Source organism: Eschrichtius robustus, chromosome 3 (genome assembly GCF_028021215.1).
Source record: "Eschrichtius robustus isolate mEscRob2 chromosome 3, mEscRob2.pri, whole genome shotgun sequence".
NCBI classification, from domain to species: Eukaryota; Metazoa; Chordata; class Mammalia; order Artiodactyla; family Eschrichtiidae; genus Eschrichtius; species Eschrichtius robustus.
In genome coordinates, this window is record NC_090826.1 from 121,655,216 (window position 1) to 121,672,456 (window position 17,241).

The window sequence follows — 17,241 nt, forward strand, 5'->3', positions numbered from 1 at the left end:
TAAATTATCTCATTTTATAACTTAAGTGCATCAAGCATTTCCTTAAATATAGTTCACACTGAAAATAAAGTTACTTTTTGCTGTACAGCTGCTGTCTGTTATACTTAGGAATAAACTTTGATGATAAAGTATGAAAGGTTACACACTCACGCACACATCTATCTATCTGACTGTCTGTCTGTCTGCGGGTGTGTGGATGGGTAGACATATGCACCTCTTGAAAAGAGCTTCCCCAAAAATGGTGGGAAGTTGTTAGGGGTCTCTAGGTATCTAGTTTGCATGAAAATGCCTATATTTAAAATCCCTGTCCTTAATGATAAACACATCTTCATACCTAACACTAAGACTCTTATTAGAAACATTAAACTATGCAATCCGTAATGTATTCAGTCTTTGGAAATGCCGAGCTACACCATATCATTATACAACAGCATTCCGGACAAAACTCCCTCCCCAACCCACCTCTTCCCTGCCTCCCCATCCTAAAGCCAGCTGACCCCTCATGTAATGCGGTTGGTTGTTCCAGAATGGGAGCCTAGCCGGAGAACTCGAGGGGGGGAACTCAAGAGGTGAAGTAAGAATTCTGCATGGAGTACAGGTGGTCAATGGGGTTTCCCACTCTGGACTGCAGGGGCCCGGCTTCTGAGGTTGCTAGGAAGCAGTCACCCAGGTTACTGAGAGAGGTGTCATCACTATCCAGGTCGTGGAAAAGGGGCTCAGCACCTGAAAGGGAGAGGAAACACGGGCGTGAGGGTCTGGAAGAAGGGACTCCTTCGGTGCTGGGAAATTCAGCTGAATTCAGCCAGCCTGGTCTGAGCACATCCCCCAGGGGGCGCTTTCTACTGGGTGCTGGGGAGGGGGTGGCGGAGGGTAGAGCTACATAGAAGAGTAGGAGGGGGCAAAATCCCTGTCCACAAAAGATCTCCTTAGGGGGGGCTCACGTCTAAAGTGCAACGACTGAAAATAATATGCACTAGGATATAACAAAGTGCTAAATTGAGTGCAGCATAAGCAAATGTCAGAATGTCTAGACAGTGAGGGTGTGGAGTGGGCAAGACATGGCACCACAGGCTGAAGAGACAGGGGCAAGGGCTTCTGGAGGACTCTGGCCACAAAAATGGTTCTTGAAGGAGGGATGGTAAGAAAACAAACATCAGCTCTGAGAATGATGCACACGAAACCTCCGGTGATAACACCTGTCCTTTCAAATAGCACAAGTATACTGAGCGCCAGCTGTTTCCCCAAATTTGTACTGCAAAGGAAAGGGAGTTTAGGCGCCCAGACTCAACTGATTTACATCTTTGACCAAAAAAAAAACCAGGAGGGCAAACTGAGCAACAGCTGGGGCACCACTATGACCGGAACCGTGAGGATGTACATTTCACCTCTACGTCAAGTAAATGGGAAAGATGAAACCTGCAGTTTATAAAAATTGTCATGTGGCTTTAATTATTCATTTTACTGAAGGATTCATCACAGGAGTCCTTTATGTAACAAGACCCCTAGGACTCTGAAAATGTAAGAATTTGCAAAAAAAACCAAAAAGTCATTTGCCCTGTTTTTGCATAGTGGTGAAGACAGGTACAGACCTTACATGAGTCCTCTAAGGGAGCAAAGAGGATGGCCGTCACTGGAGCATGCATATATATATATATATCTATGTGTGTATGAATGAATGAGGTTGGTCAATGATGTTCCTGCAAATGGCTGGATCTTAACAAGTGTTTGCTTAATGCATCACATGGGAAGATAGGGCTGATTTTAACATTATAGATAATTTTTTTTAATGAAGGCAAAAAAGAAGTTGACAATCTGTGCACTGAGGCATATATCTCTGATACTAATGTTTTGAAGGCTTGCGGAATAAAACGTTATTTTTAGCTATCAGGGTTAACAATTGCAGATTTCACAGTACAGATGAATGCATTACATAGGCCACTTACCTTCTCTGTATAAAAATGCAGTGGCCTATGTTTGGCACTGAGATTGAACTTCAGCCTTCCACTCCAGAGCTTGACCATCCCATCAGGGTGCCCAGGCCCCAGCTTCTGTACATCAGCTTAAGCAACAAACTGGGAAAATGGGGGAGTCTCGGCTGTCCCCATACCCTGTGTTTAAAGCAACTCCATTTTGGCTGGGGTGAGACTGGGAGGAGATACTTTTCACTCCACAAGTCAGTTTATGTTTCAGGAATTACATTAGAACACCTACTAGTATCCATAATAGGAGAGTCCAATTCAACCATCTGTTTTCTGTGCTTTTCAATATATTTTTTTCTTATGTGAGAGTTCGCATAGTTAAGGCCTCTGCCTATATCACTGCTGATAATGCTTATGAACATGTAAGTGTGGTACCTGGCATGAAATGAAAGACTTGGGAAGTTCAATCCCAACAAACAGGTCTACAATGAAAACACAACCTCCTAATCAAACTAACAAATAAGAAGCTTTGGGAAAAAAAGAAGCTTTGAAAAGGAGAATAAATGGAAGCACGACTAATGTGTATGTGTGCTGGTCTTTCTTCTGGAGCCATCAGTTAGGTGATTCTAGCAGTATTTTGTGGGACACTTATTCTGCTTCGGAACTTTAATGAGCATCTAGGAACTGTGTAGAGGTGTCTGGAAGGGGATGAAAAACTCACGCAAGCAAGTTGTGTGAGGTCCCTGTGGGGCTTGAGTCCCTCTTACCATAGGGGTGCATGTGGTCTCCAGGCATCTGGGGTGGGGTGAGACCCTGTCGGAAGGGATCTGAGCTGTAGACGCTCTGCTCGATGGCCAGGAGCTGCTGTGGGGTGGGCAGAGCGGTGTAGGGGTTCATGATCCCTTCCATCCCAGCGCTCCCGCCACCATTTGTCTGAGCTGTGGGACAAAGAAGAAGGCAGATCATTCTCCATGTGCAGCCCAGCATCACACGCTGGGAGGGAGGGAGAGCCACAGAACAAGCTCTGAACTTCACATGCCCCACTGGCTTGTGACCACACAAGTTGTGTGACCATGGCTACATCATATTACTTCCTGGATCTTGGTTTCCTCATTTATAGAATGGAAGGGTTGAGGTGACATCAGTGGTTCCCAGTCTGTGCCCTACCAAGGGCCATCAGGGATTGCCTTGAAGGATAGGCACGGCGGGTGCTGTACTTGGAGAGCTTCCTTGAACTACATCATTAAAACAAAGGCGTCTGATGCTACACGCAGGCTTGGCAGCCAATGGAGTGGATGCATCTAAAGATCCTTCCAGCATTACCCCACTAGGAGTCCATCCGTCAAGTAGGGTTCACGACACTGGCCCAGCGGACCTCGTGCAGCTGATACGAAGACTCCACGAGATCGTGTGTATGTGCTTTGGAATTACAACTCGCTACACTCGTGTACAGAATTTTATCAGAAAAGGACTCCGTTCCTGCCTCCACATCCTGCTGTGGTTCTCTGAACACAGTTCCATTAACTCTCAGGGACTCAATCTGCCACCTTCTTAAGTCTACCCTAGGAGCTGCCCATAGAATTCTTCAAAGTTCCAAGCACTAGGAGTTTGTGTTCTCATAATGCCTTGATGAGTTCTCCTCCCTTTGAGCGTGTGGACCTATATGGAGTCAACTTACACGGCTCCTCCTGAAGGCCTCTCACCTCTGTGACCCCCTCTGAGGCGCACAGTGCTGTGGGATAGGACTAGCAGGCCCCACTACCCTCCCCTGGGGATGCAAGCCTGAGGCACAAAGAGACAGAACGACAGCTCCCAGATCTCCAAACAGCACTGGGAGGTGGAACTGGTGCAAATCCAGGTCTTCTGACCGGCTCGTGGCTCCACCCTGCCCCAGGGCCCGTGCCCTTGCTTCACTTCTCTCCGACCATCTATCTTGCCATTAAGATACTGTTTGGCCTGGAAGGTCAAAAGCAAAAAGAACTCTTGACTGCAAGAGTCAGATTCTCGTTGGAGCCTAGCCCAGGTATCAAGCACAAGGCAAGGTCCATGCAAGGACAAGGGGCTCTGTTTAGAGGCCAGACAACCAATGTCACATTCCACGGCCTTCCAAGTGTGGTCCAAGGCCGGCAGCAATGAGAGCTTGTTAAAAATGCAGACTCTCTGGGCACACCAAGACCAGAGAAGAATCAGAATCTATACATTACCAAATACCAGGTGATTTAGGTGCATGTTAAAGGGTGAGAATCCCTGCTCTAGGGTGCAAAGAGACCACTCAGGAAATTCTGCTGGACAGCTGAGATGGGGAGGGGGCAGTGCATATCCCTTTAAGAATGACATTGTCCTAATATAGTTATTCTTGCTTTTTTTCTTTTAACTTCTTTGAAGGGTCCCACAACCTGTCCCTCTCCACACCCTCCCCAATCCCCACACCACCCCTATTAACAACAACAAATGAAGGTACACAGAGGTAAGGGTGAGTTAAGGCAGTGTGGCCGAGCGGAACTCAGAATCAGAGAGACAGGTTCCAGCCCCAGCTCCATCTCTTATTGATCTAGGATCGTGGTTGCCTGGAAGGAGGAGGGCCACGCAGGATGAGAAACTGGCCATGTCTCTGACTCTGTAGGTAGGCCTGACACAGTGCCCTGACACTGCAGCAGGGTCCGGGCAAAGGGGCTTTGCATAAGGGTAGGGCCTCCTGCAATCCGCAGTTCTGGGCCTGCAGAACCCTCTCACAGTTCTCAGGGTTTGGTCCTCCCTGGCAGGTCCCATCTCCCAAGCAGGTGTGGAGTGGGCTTCACGGAGCTCAGAAATGTCATTCCAAGGGCTGGGTGGGTGGAGGGCCCTGGCGGGAGAGGCCTGGCCGGGAGAGGCTCCAGCTTACCGGAACTCAGCCTCTGGGTGTTCTGTTGATCTTGCTGTTGCTGCTGCTGCCGCCGGGCCAGCTTCTTCATCTGATGAGGGGAGGACCACAGGATTAGAGGTCAGGGGGCCTGCAGCAGGTTCCTGCGGCTAGGCCAGGGGTGAACGGCTCGTGGGTAAAGCAGAGGGACCCCTTCCCCTGCTTTTACTCAGGAAAGGAGCCACACATCAGGAACAGCGCCTTGAGCCCGATGCGTGGCGGCTGAGGGCTTCTTACACCGCAGCCGTGGAAAGAGAGCTGGCTGGGAAGCAACAGCGTGGCTGGTCTTAGCAGGAAGAGGGATTTCCTCTCAGCAAATAAAACCTGCTGCTTATGTTGTGACAGTTTTACGTGAGCGGATGTGGGGTCTTCAGCCCAGCTTAGATGTGCAGCAAGGGCCTGCTGACAGGGTGTGATTTGGGATGGTTGGCTGGTCCCCCTATCTGCTGGCCCTTGCGACAGAGACTCCTACCAGGAGATGCACGCCTCTAGGTAAGGAGTTCGACTCCCAAAGCACCCTGTTAACACACAAACTCCCCGGAAGGAACATTGTAACCCAATGTTTCTCAAAGTGTGTTCTGTGGAACATTAGGGTTCCATGAGACATTAACGTACACTTTGAGTGTGTGTGTGTGTGTGTGTGTAGGGAACACTAGATTTTAAAAAAAAATTCTTTACTGTGAGATTTCTCAGAGTTTCAAATATGCTCTCTGCTTATGAATCCATAGGCTATAGGTCCTCTCAAGCCTATTGAACCATGAAATCCTCTCGTAGAAAGGACTGTGGAATACACACCAGCAGCCCTGGTGTGAGGAATTCAGTGAGGGAAATGATATCTTAACCAATCATTTCACCCACTAAAGATCAGGGCTGTAGAGAACTGGGCCACTAACTCATGCATGTATACAGGTAGGAAAATAAATAAGTAAAGGTCTAAAATAAGTAAAAGACCGTGGCAGGGGGATACAGACCTTGGTAGGATCCAGCAGACAATATGATGGTTTGGGCCTATATCAGGGAAGGGTGGGGCACTGGGAAAGGTGAGTAAGGGCATCCATTCCATGTGCCATAATGTTGTCTTAGACCTATCATGTGGGTGCTATGTAGGTTTCCCTCTGAAACTTCAAAGGAACTCTGGTATCTGTGTTAAATGAATGGGAATTCAAGAACCTGCTTCGACCAAAAGACACAGAAAGGCATTTCTTCATGCAGATGGCTGGCCAGATTCACAGTCACAGCCACTAGGAAAATAAAAGCCATCTCACTAAAACAACTGCCCCGTCTCTCCCCTTCTGCAGGGCTGCTATAGCTGAAATGATTGCTGATCACAAAATTTCTGAATCAAGAGAACTATTCTATCCAATGAGTTGAGGTGAGAAAACCTGCTGGCAAAAACAATGTCCTACTATTGCTTCAGGAAACCGGCCCCACAGAGACAGAAGTAAGAAGCAGATTACCTTAGCTCTCTGGTTCTGGAACCACACCTGAACGACACGGACGCTCAGCCCTGTCTCTGCAGCCAGAGTCTCCCTCACCTTGAAAAAATGGAACATTAGAAATACAGAAACATTGGCATCTCAGAGTAGAAGGCAGAACATTCCCTACGTGGTGCACGGGGAGGCCAGCAGGCTGCATCTTACATAGGAGCTGGCGAGTGTTCGGTGATCAGCAAAACCCCAAACACAAGAGCATTGCTCTCCTTCAGGCGGAGAGGAGGTCCTTACCCGGGTAAATGAAGAGAAGAATAAGCATTAATTTTGATGTGCATTCCAAGAGGTGTTCCTGGGTTTCTCTTCCTCTGGAAATTAGGCCTTCAGGTGGTTCTTAGATATTAGCAAAATCTATTGTTGTGTTTTTAGCTGTATGCCAGGCGTATGCATTAACCTACTTAAGGAGAACTGAGGGTGAAAATCACTTTGCAAAAAACAAATGGTTCTCTCTTGATCTCTTCTCCCGTCTAAATTCACTGACTTAAATTTTTGGTTTCGTCCCTCATAGCTTTCGGTCACTTTGGGTGTTTCATGAATATTCATATTCACTGTGAGCCCTGCCCAAAGGAAATAAGACAAGAGCCATCTGGGATCCGACAGAGCAAGAGAGACGGCGCTGATGCAGGCACATGTACTGGGACTGTGAGGAGACAGGACAATCAGGGTCCCTATTATGAAGAGTCGTGTTTCAACATCTGCCCTCTATACAGGCATTTGGTGAGGGGCTGGCAAAGTGGCTAGAAGGGAAGGGGGAAGAAGCACAGATTTCCCAAGAGTGGTCCTGAGAGACACTGCCCCCTCTTGGTTAGATTCTGAGGAGGAGATGAGATGGTAGGAGCTCCTTGAATAAACACATATGTAGAGCAAGCTGGAGGCCTTGGGAAGTGATCATCTTTATCATGCCACTGGGGCTGAGGCTTAGGAGAAGCAGGATAATTAGAGAAGATTTTGCAGGCACATCCTTCTGCAACGCCAACTGAAACAGCAGTATGCCCAGGGGCCCACGTCCACCTGCTGAAACCCTATCCATCCTTCAGAGGCCCAGCTCAAAACCCACCTGTTCCGCAAAGCCTTGCCTGATCCCCCAGACAGAGGCGACCTTTCTCTTCCGGCAGCTCCTGGCTGCCCCTCTCTTCTGGTCCTCAGAGCTTTCTGCCCAGTGGTCCAGTGTACACATCTCCTCCCCTCTGGTGGCCTAGTCGCTGCCCAGGGACAAGCACTGGGTACAGGCCATACAGAGGCTGGAAGTTTAGTACACGTAGAACAAGTAAACCAGTGAGGAAGTGGGAACTGGTCCTTGTGCAGCTCTACCTTGGGGCTGTTTCACTTTCTACCAGCTCTTCTCCCAGAGCTTAGAGGGCAGCGAGGGCAGGGAAAGGAAGTCTTCTGCAGGTGGGAGAGCTTTTTTCAAAAGGCAGAAGTGGTGGGAGACCGTATTATCGTTCAGCAAATATCCATCCTTCCCGCCCCTCCTCCATGGAGGGGTGTATGTCTCCCCCTGTACTCACACTGGCTTAGCCACGTGACCTGCTTTGGCCCATGGAATGTAAGTGGATGTGAAGTGGGTGATATTCAAGGAGAGCCATTCAGTGGGACTGCCCAGTGTGACTTGGCCTCTTGCCTTCTGCCATCGCCATGAGACCCGTGTGCCCCAGGTGGCCACTGCCCTGGACTCTTTAATGAGAGACCGGTGGGGCAGGCCTGAACCTGAGCCCAGCTGGGTCACAGCCAACCCACAGCCCAGGGGCAGGAAATAAATGTTTGCTGGGAGCCGCTAAGATTTTGTTTGTTATTGCAGCAAAAGCCGATTCATACAGAGAGGGAGGCATGCTAAGGGATGGGATGCTAGGGACGGATGCTAAGAAATTTAAAATGTCTTTCTTCTATGAATTTCAATTCAATTTCAATTTCAAGAAAGCTTTCTTTTCTTGTTTTTATTGCATAAAAAACAGTACCCAGCATTACGGCAGAGAGTCAATAAATGGTGGGTACTTAATAAGCGGATGCAGTTATTTGTGGCAGAGACTACTCATTGTCTCCAATATCCATTCTCTCCTTCCTCCTCTTAGCAACGTTATCCCCAAGTTTTAACAAGGCATATGGACACCCAGATAGACTCATTTCCCAGGTCCCCTTGCAAGAGGTACAACTGCAGGATGAAACCCTAGCCAATACACATGAGTGAAAGTGATGCAAAAAATCCCAGGGTATGTCCCTAAAAGGGCAGCTGCTTGCCCCGACTTTCTCTTTCTCCACCATGCTGGCTGGAAAAAATGGTGACACCTGGAGCAGCCCCTTGGACCCATGTGACGGATAACAGCTTCTCCGCCAGTCTTGGATTGCTCATCTCTGCACTGTGATGTGAGAGAGACATAAACTCCTATCTCATTAAGTCACTGTATTTATTTTTATTTTATTTTTTTACATAACTGTTCACAGCAGCCCTATCTGTAACAGCCCCGAACTGGAAACAACCCACATGCCCATCAACAGGTGAATGGACAAACAACCCATGGTATATCCATGGAATACTATGCAACAACAAAAATGGATAACCACAACATGGATGAATGCCAAAATCACCACCTCAAGCAGAACAAACTGGACCGAAAAAGAATACATGCTACAAGCCACTGTATTTTTACTCTGTTGTAACATTTCGATCTATATCCCAACTGGAACCTCTTATTGTTATTCTCCCCATTGCTCGCCATGAAATGAAAGGTGTGAGCAAGTAGCCAGTTGGAGTGGGTATGCATACCCAAAAGCACAGGGAGATGCTACCATGACCCCGGCCACAGCTGCAGTGATCCCTGGAGGCTCCAACGGGGCTCAAGGCCACCTGCCCAGACTCTGTCCGAACAGCGTCTCCCACCCTGACCCCCAGGTGCCCAGTGACACCCCAGAGGAGTCCAGGGTGCACACAGAGAAGAGGGGCCTCGTCCCCTTTCCTCCCTTCTTCCCCCCCCCATACCTTCCTGCACGGCTTGGAGGATACTTCAAACGAGGCCTTGAATGCTCTCCTCTGTTGGGTTGTCAAGATGGTTCTGGGACGTTTAGGGCGCTTATGGTCCTTGCCATCCTCAGCGGCTCCTTTCCCTGCCCCATGGGCTGACTTGCAAAGACTTTCTTCGTCATCACTTTTGCCTGAAAGAAGCAGAAAACAACGTGTTGAGTCCCTTAAGGCCACTTCCTGGAGTTGGCTGTTATTCCATAACAAGACACTTGGGTCCACGTTCCAAGGATGACTTAAGACATGAATGCAACACCCTGTGTGATACTGATCCCTAAGCCCCCAGGAAGGGCTAAGGAAAAACTTCTAAAACGTGGAGACAGGAACCAGGAAGTCCACCATCACAGCTCAGGACTTTCTCTCGGGAGGCTCTCCTAGCTCCACGTTTACTAGTTGTGTGACCTTGGGCAAGTGACTTAACTCTCTATGGCTCAATTTCCTTATCTGCAAAATTGAGATATAGGAGAACCTACTTCATTGGGGTTGTTGTGAGGATTAAATGAGTTTATCAAGAAGGCACTCAGAAGGCTGCTTAGCATATAATAAATGCTCAGTAAGTGTTGGTGGTTAATATTTCTTAAATGTCATTTTTCAACTCTAGACCTGGATAAGTTACATATAACTTCCTAGATACTATGTCTGAAATTCTAGCCAGTGCCAGGAAGTAGAAAACAATACTGTTTAAAAGGCCACAGAAGACCAGCATTAGACTACTTGCAGGTACAGATAACACAGGCAGTTCGTCAAAACTGCCTGTCTATAAAATAAATAACTCCCTATTAAAGTAACTGTATTTATCTATATTTACTTGAATTATTTCAGCTCTACAAGCAGTGATCAATACAAGCAGTAACTTGAAGGAAACAAAGCCTTCAGTATATATGACATTCTTTCCCAGGCTACCTCTTGTATCCCACAGACTTCACACTCCTAAGAAGATGCTTCCAGGGTCTGGGAAATACCCATGTGAGAGAGACTCCTTCCTACTTTCAGCATTAAAAGCCATAGGCAGTTGTGTGCCCACATTACCCTAATGAGACCCTCATTTCCCTCTGGGTCTTTACAGAGCTCAGCTGCCCTCTTTCCTCCAGTAGAAACCTTTGTCCCAAGAGCTTCCCCAGCTCCAGTCCCCTCATTCTGATCCCCTTCTGGCCACTTCAAGAAATCCAAGATGAGGTGACCCACCGTGTGCGAGCTACACATCCTTGTTCCTCATCCCTCCCTCCTCTGGAAAGATGCTCTTTGCATATAATGTTTTAGTTTAGACTTTAGTTGAGTTCTAATTTTTGGCTCTGCCAGAGCCCAAAACCCTTATTTTATCTGAAAGAACAATGGCTAAGATTCTTTCCTCTATGAACTTTTAGGCATACAATTTGAACGTGAAGGAAGACGAACCTCTGAGTTCCTTGAGGGCACAACCCTTGCAGTGTAATTGAACAGGGTCTGACATAGGCAGACCTAGGTCTCCATCCAGCTCTATCCCTTGTTTTAAGTACAGCCCTGTGCAAGGGACGTCCTGCACTGAGCCTGCACTGGAGACAAGAATACCCACCAGGGGGTGGCATAGGAGTAGTGCTGCTGTGTGCAAAGCAACTAACACAGAGGCACAGAGGAAGCTCTTATTAGATGTTGTGGGAAGGATGTCTTTTCCCCTCTGCCTCACTCCCCTTGATAGTACAGACGAAAAAAAACCACAAGATGAATGAAGAAGAGATTAAAGAAGAATCCTCATGACAAGGAGTGGCCACTCTGGCATCTTCAATTCTTAGGCTGCTCTTTCCTTGATCGGAGGCGGGGGGGGGGTTGGGATTCAGTAAGCTGATCTCAGTCAGACCTCAGTATTGAAGGGTATTTAGGATCTTTCTAGAAGGAGGTTTTCAGAATGGCAAGGAAAAAATAAGCATGTAAGAACTAAAAGCCTTAGGGAACTAAGAAGACCCCACAAGAGAAGAAAGGTAGAAAAAAGGAGGCCATTGACTCTGCAGATTCATCCTTGCTGGGCCCGACCTCCTGCTGCTCAGAGACCCCCCCCCCCCCAACCAGGGCCTAGTCTTTAGTGACGTCAGTAATTCTCTCTGCCGGTGGATTCTTTGGGGTCAAAAGGATGCTCCTCTGGTACTGGTGATGCCTTCAGTAATATTTCTGAGGAAACGTGGCTGACACCCCACGCCAAGGATTGTGTAGATCTCCTGCAAGGCAGGTCACTACAAGGAGCTGAGTCTAGAACAGATACGTGAAAAGTCCAAAGTACAGAATTTACTTTAAAATGCAATTGTATCATCTTCAGAAACCACTTGTCTTATACCAGTTTTGTCCTTAAAATGGTATTTGCAAACATCTCACAGGGTCAGTCTGATTCTTTTACAGTCACATAGCTTGATGCCAATGTATACTGATGACTAGGATGCTGTAACTAATGAAAATGCAAAATCTAAATTAATGTGGATTCCATGGTAATGGCTCATATATGTTGACAACATTCAGGAGAGCAAGATGGCACGGTGTCCACAAGCATGGGCTCTGGAGCCATACTAACTCAGGTTTCAATTCTGGCCTTGCCGGTTCTGATGTGTGATTCTGAACAAATCCCCAAGACTCAATTTTCTCATTGGAGAAAGTGACAGTGTTGTTGGAATTACATCAGATGATGTATGTAAAGGGTTTAGCACTGTCTAGAGTGTGATAGATGCTTCGTAAATCATCATCATCATCATCATTTCAAAAGAAGTGATCTTAATCTGAGACCCATGTTTTCTGTTATTAACAGTTGCACATTGATGGGAGTTCGCGTTAAGGTTTTACACTACAAGAGTTCATTCCTCTCTCTTTGCAGACATGACCCTAGCTCACACTAAGAGTTGGTTTTATGGAAAATGCGTGTGTGAGTGCTTGTGGGAAGGAAGGGGGGGGGGGGGTGGTGGTCAAGGGGCTGGTTCCAGAACGACGATGTGATTGCTGAAGTTTGTTCGGAGCCCCAGAACTGAATGGCTGAGTTCCCTGATGTCTTCGTACTGTCTCTGGACTTACCCCTGCCTAAGATACATGCACACTTCCCAAGACCTGCTATCCCATCCTAGAACAGCAGAAAGGAGCAGTGGGGGAAAGAGCCATCTCCTAGGGCAGCCCTTGGTGCCCATTTATGGAGGATGTAAAGATCGTCACAGGCGACTGCTCATTCATTCTCTCTACATCCCTGTGAGAAGAAAGAGATGAAAACATGTGTTTTCAGAAGAAGGGGGAGGGGCAGAAGTGGGAGCAGAGGGTGCACGAGGTTAAGATTTGTCTCTGGAGTGTTTCTATCGTTTTTTTGTGGTGCATTTTCTTCTTCTGATTCCTCCTTTTTGCTGTTCAATATCTCTCTCTTCTGTCTGCTAAGGGCCCCATTTTGCCTTCCAAGCACTAGATGCTCTAGACCAGGCCTCTACAAACTTTTTTGGTAAAGGGCCAGAGAGTAAAATATTTTACTCTTTGCAGGCCTTATGGCCTCTATTGCAACCACTCAACTCTGCCACCGTAGTACGAAAGCAGCCGCAGACAGGACGAATAGGCATGGCTGGGTTCCAATAAAACTATATTTCAAAAGCAGACACCAGGCCAGATTTGGCCTGCATACTATAGTTTGCTGGCCCCTGCCCTAGACCTCTCCTGACCCGTTCTCCATCAAAACTTACATATCCTGTGTTCCAGGCTTTCACGCTCTGACTCTGGGGGCAGGAAGCACTGCTCATCTGCTACACTGAGTCAGGGATTAGCAGGGTCTGAAGTGTCCTCTCCCACAGTCAATAACACATAGACATGGAATGCCTCCAACCAAACAGTCACCACTATGGAATTTCAGGTGTCCCGGCAGATCTGAGCAAAAGAAACTCTGAAGATGGAGGAATGGAGGGCCTTTGGGCATGTCCCAAAGTGCAGACAGATGTCACGACCCAGCTGCCAAGGGAAATGCAGACCATCGCTAACCATCACCCAGCTTCGGTCTGCCGGGTTGTAAATATTACGAGCATAGCAGTGCCCTCTGACTCCCTTGGGGAACTTCCAGGCTGTTCAGGGAGGCTCCCATCTCCTCGTTCAGCAGGGGCAGGGCTGCCTGACTCTGATGCCAACTTCTCCATGAAAGCAGGCGGTGCCTGAAATATACACTTACTGATTTGTCCAAGAGAAAGGAAAGTTCTAAACGAGCCAGGAGATTTCTCCCAGGGCCAGCAGGAGTACTGGAGAGCAGGAGATGAAGAAAAACCTTCCAACAGCAGAGACGTCGCGGAAGCGGAAGGAGGGGCAGCCCCTCGGCATTGCCAGAGGCTCCCACACCCAGATGCAGGCCAGAGCGATCCCTCATAATTTAAGCTGACACCCCTCAGCGGAGATGAAAGGAACACCACTTGCTGTCTCCAGCAACAAATGTCAGCATCCCTGGAGGCCATTTAGACACAAACGCAGCATAAATCTGACTCCTAGAGGGAAAGTCCAGAGATTAAGTCTCCACGCACAGCCTACCAGGGTGAAATGAATTTGCTTGGCACAAAGTTGGAACATGTTTCTCAGGGCCTTTCTTTCCCATCTCTTGTAAAAAAAAAAAAAAAAAAAAAAAAAATCTGGAATTGCTCGGAGGCTGTTGCTTCCCCCTTGCCTGGTCCTCCCACTCATTTATGACATAAGCAATGGCAGATGAAAGACCCAGCCATGGTTTATGGCCCCGAGACAGGCTGTACTACCTGTGGGGCCTCACAGATTCATTTCAGGTTGTTGGAAAAATCCCAACAGCTCATAAACAGGGCAAGAGATATCAGAGCTTGGCCCAGGAGGCGACGGTGAAGGAGGAGGACCGGAGACCCTCATGCTAGGGAAGGGAGAGGCAGGAACAGGCCTCACATGCTTCCCATGCGATGGGCCTCATAAATGTCCTTCAGGCCGGGGGAGTAAGAGGAAGGGTCTGGGACTTGTGGTGGGTGGAGGGGGGAGGGAAAGAAGTAAGGGAGGAATTTATGAAGACAGAATATATAGGAAACTATTTCCGTCGCTGCCCTGTCCTGAATGGATCAGAATTCCATTCTCCCGGAGCATAACTCTGGATGCAAGGCAGCATTTCACATTCAAGAGGCAGTAGGTAAAGTTCTCTAGAAGAGCAAAGTCCCTGCAGCTACTGTTTTGAAACTGCCTCACACAGAGTTCTTCAAGGAGGTCTCAACTCAGACCCAAATCAGGTTCCCGGAAAAGATTTGCCTTGCACCTTGTTCGCGTAATCACCTGCTCAGTAAGCACTTATCGTGGGCTCGTGTATCACGCACTGAACAAGGACAATTCTGGGCTACAGAGATGATTAAGACTTGCCCTCTGTTCTCACAGATCCCAGATTAATAGGGGAGAAAGATACAATGCCAAAATAATAGCTCTGCTTAGAGGACTTGGAGCAGGGGACTGGGAAGGTGACATAGTACAGGTGTCACTCGAGGTGAAAGTGAACGACAGACAATGAACAGAAGTTGCCAGGCAGGAAAGGACAGAGAGGGCATTTTAGGTCCACAGAGAACTTCTAACGGCATGGGAGCAAGACCTTGACCCGGGAAGTGAGGCTCATCCAATAGATGAGGTACATCCAATAGTACCTTGCATGTCATTAGGTACTCAGCACCCTGCACTGCATCGCAAGGGGATGAGAGAGATCTGAGATGACCCCTTGCTCTCAAGGAACAGAAAACTGTGTTAGAGTTAGCACGTGTGAAACAATAAATATAAAATAGTATTTGGCTATGATCTTTAGGCATGGTATATATAGACGGGGAAAGGGGGGAAGGGGGATAAATTAGGAGTTAGGGATTAGCAGATACACACTACTATATATAAAAGAGATAAACAGCAAGGTCTTACTATATGGCACAAAGAACTATATATTCAATATATCTTGTAATAACCTACAACGGAAATGAATCTGTAAAAGTATATATATATATATATATATAACTGAATCACTTTGCTATATACCTGAAACTAACACAACATTGTAAATCAACTATACTTTAATTTTAAAATGTAGGCATATAGGAAAGAGAGGTGTCAGAGAGCCAGAGGAGCTAGTAAAGGCAGGAGCCTAAATGCAAGGGAGGAGGGAGGAGTGGATCTGGAAACGCAGAGGGGAGAGGGCAGGGGTTCTGAGAATGGCTCAGCCTTGAACTGGAGAAAAGGGGAGAGAATGGGCATGCGGGAGACCTCAAGGCCCTGGCAGAGGGTGCACTTCTGAGGGGAGAAGAAATGCAGGGTGGAGAGGCCACGTGGAGCTTACTCCAGGGGTCCTGATGTTCCAGAGCCAATGTTGTTAGCAATGGTGAGACATGGGGGGAGTTCTGTGGCTGGAGCTACACAGGAAAATTGTGGACCCAGAGCGCAGGGCACCATGGATCAGGAAAGCACAGACACCAGCTGCTAGACTGCTGTGTCCATGTGTGGGTGACACCACCAGGCCACCAGGTCCACTTTGCAGACTGGGCTGAGGGAGCCTCTCAGGTCTCAGCACTAGACAAGGGCCCTGAAAAAGAAGAAGCAAATGCCCACATCCCAAGAACCAGTTGTGTGCCAGGCCCCGTGTCCAGGGTAAACATTTCATCTCATCTCCATGGCAACACAGCATGGCAGGTAGTGGCGGAACTCCTCTCCTACCTAAGGAATAAACACAGTCTCAGAGAGTTTCTGGAACCTCCCCCAACACACAGGGCCTAGGTGGGAGGGCCAGGTTTCATGCAAAGCTTGTCTACTTCCAAGCCCAGGCCTGAGACACTCCTACAGGGAGCAGAGAAACAGGCGTTTTAACCAGCAAATCAGGCGTAAGCAAATGACAGTCACCTGTGCATGGCCCAGCCCAAGAGTGGGGACAATCTAGATGTTAGGTTGCCAAAGACCACGAAAAGATCACTCTTTATATCCAAAGAACCTATGGAGTGGTGGAAAGTAACTTTAGCCATGAAACAGGAGACCTAGATCCTAGTTCTAATTTTGCTACTAAGCTGTGTACCCCTAAATGAAATTCCTCACATTTCTGAGACTCAATTTCTTCATCTACAAGATGAAATAAAAAGCCCTTTCCCTTAGCTAATAGTTGCCTGGCTTTCACTTTACAATTGCATTGTTTCATTGTTTCTATTCGAACAGTAGGAGGCAGGAAATGTGTTATTATCCACCCCCTTTTTTTTTTTTTTTTTTTTTTTTTTACTACAGATGAGAGATGAGTCAACCAGGCCCTGGGGAGGTGGGTCAAGGGCACACAGCTGGGATGCTTCATCTTCCACTCCCACTTCCCCTCTCCTGCCTAAGCTGCCTCTGGGGTTGTTGTGAAGATCCAAGGGTACCTGTGACTTGCAGAACATCAGGTGAGGCCCAACTGCAGGCAGCGTCACTGTTATCAAAGAGTGAGGAAAGAAAAGGGAAGGCTTTCTGAGGGGTACAGATCGTCCACTCACACTCGGAGCTCCTGCTGGAAAAGCCATTCTTTTCAGTCCAAAAGGGACAGAGCTTAGTTTAAATCCAGGTTCCCCCCACTCCTACCCCCCCGCCCCCAGGCACCCCCTGCCACTGCGACCCCACTCAGGGACAGGGACACTCCCCAGTCACAGGGCACTAGGCATTTCAAGAGCAGGGCAGACAGAAGCCGAGCTGCTCTCCTGAGTCAGCCTGTGGGTAAAGGGTCCCAAGAAAGACACCTTTGTTCAGCGATGCCCACTGTGGATGGAGACTCCTGTGCCAGGCAGGGGGAGGGGAAGTCAGGTTGTGCCAGGCAGGGGGAGGGGAAGGCAGGTCAGAGCCGGGCATCCAGCTCTGACATCCAGGCAGGCCCCCGAGGGGACCTGGGTCTCTACTCTGGGAGTGCTGGCGCCTGCCACAGCCTGGACCCCTCTCCTTTTGCTTTTCTCGGCTGGCTGGTGCTCCTGA

General features: G+C 48.1%; 1 protein-coding gene across 1 annotated transcript in view; it reads right to left on the reverse strand.

Annotated features, from left to right (window-relative positions):
• Positions 1–562: 562 nt before the first annotated feature.
• LMX1A (LIM homeobox transcription factor 1 alpha) overlaps positions 563–17,241 on the reverse strand; it is a 146,242-nt gene continuing 129,563 nt past the window's right edge. Inside the window, exons 4-8 of the mRNA XM_068538346.1 lie at positions 9,283–9,455; positions 6,276–6,353; positions 4,801–4,870; positions 2,687–2,857; positions 563–723 (exon numbers count right to left, since the gene is read on the reverse strand). Of these exons, the coding sequence (XP_068394447.1) occupies positions 563–723; positions 2,687–2,857; positions 4,801–4,870; positions 6,276–6,353; positions 9,283–9,455 (653 nt within the window). The remainder of the gene's footprint in view (positions 724–2,686; positions 2,858–4,800; positions 4,871–6,275; positions 6,354–9,282; positions 9,456–17,241) is intronic.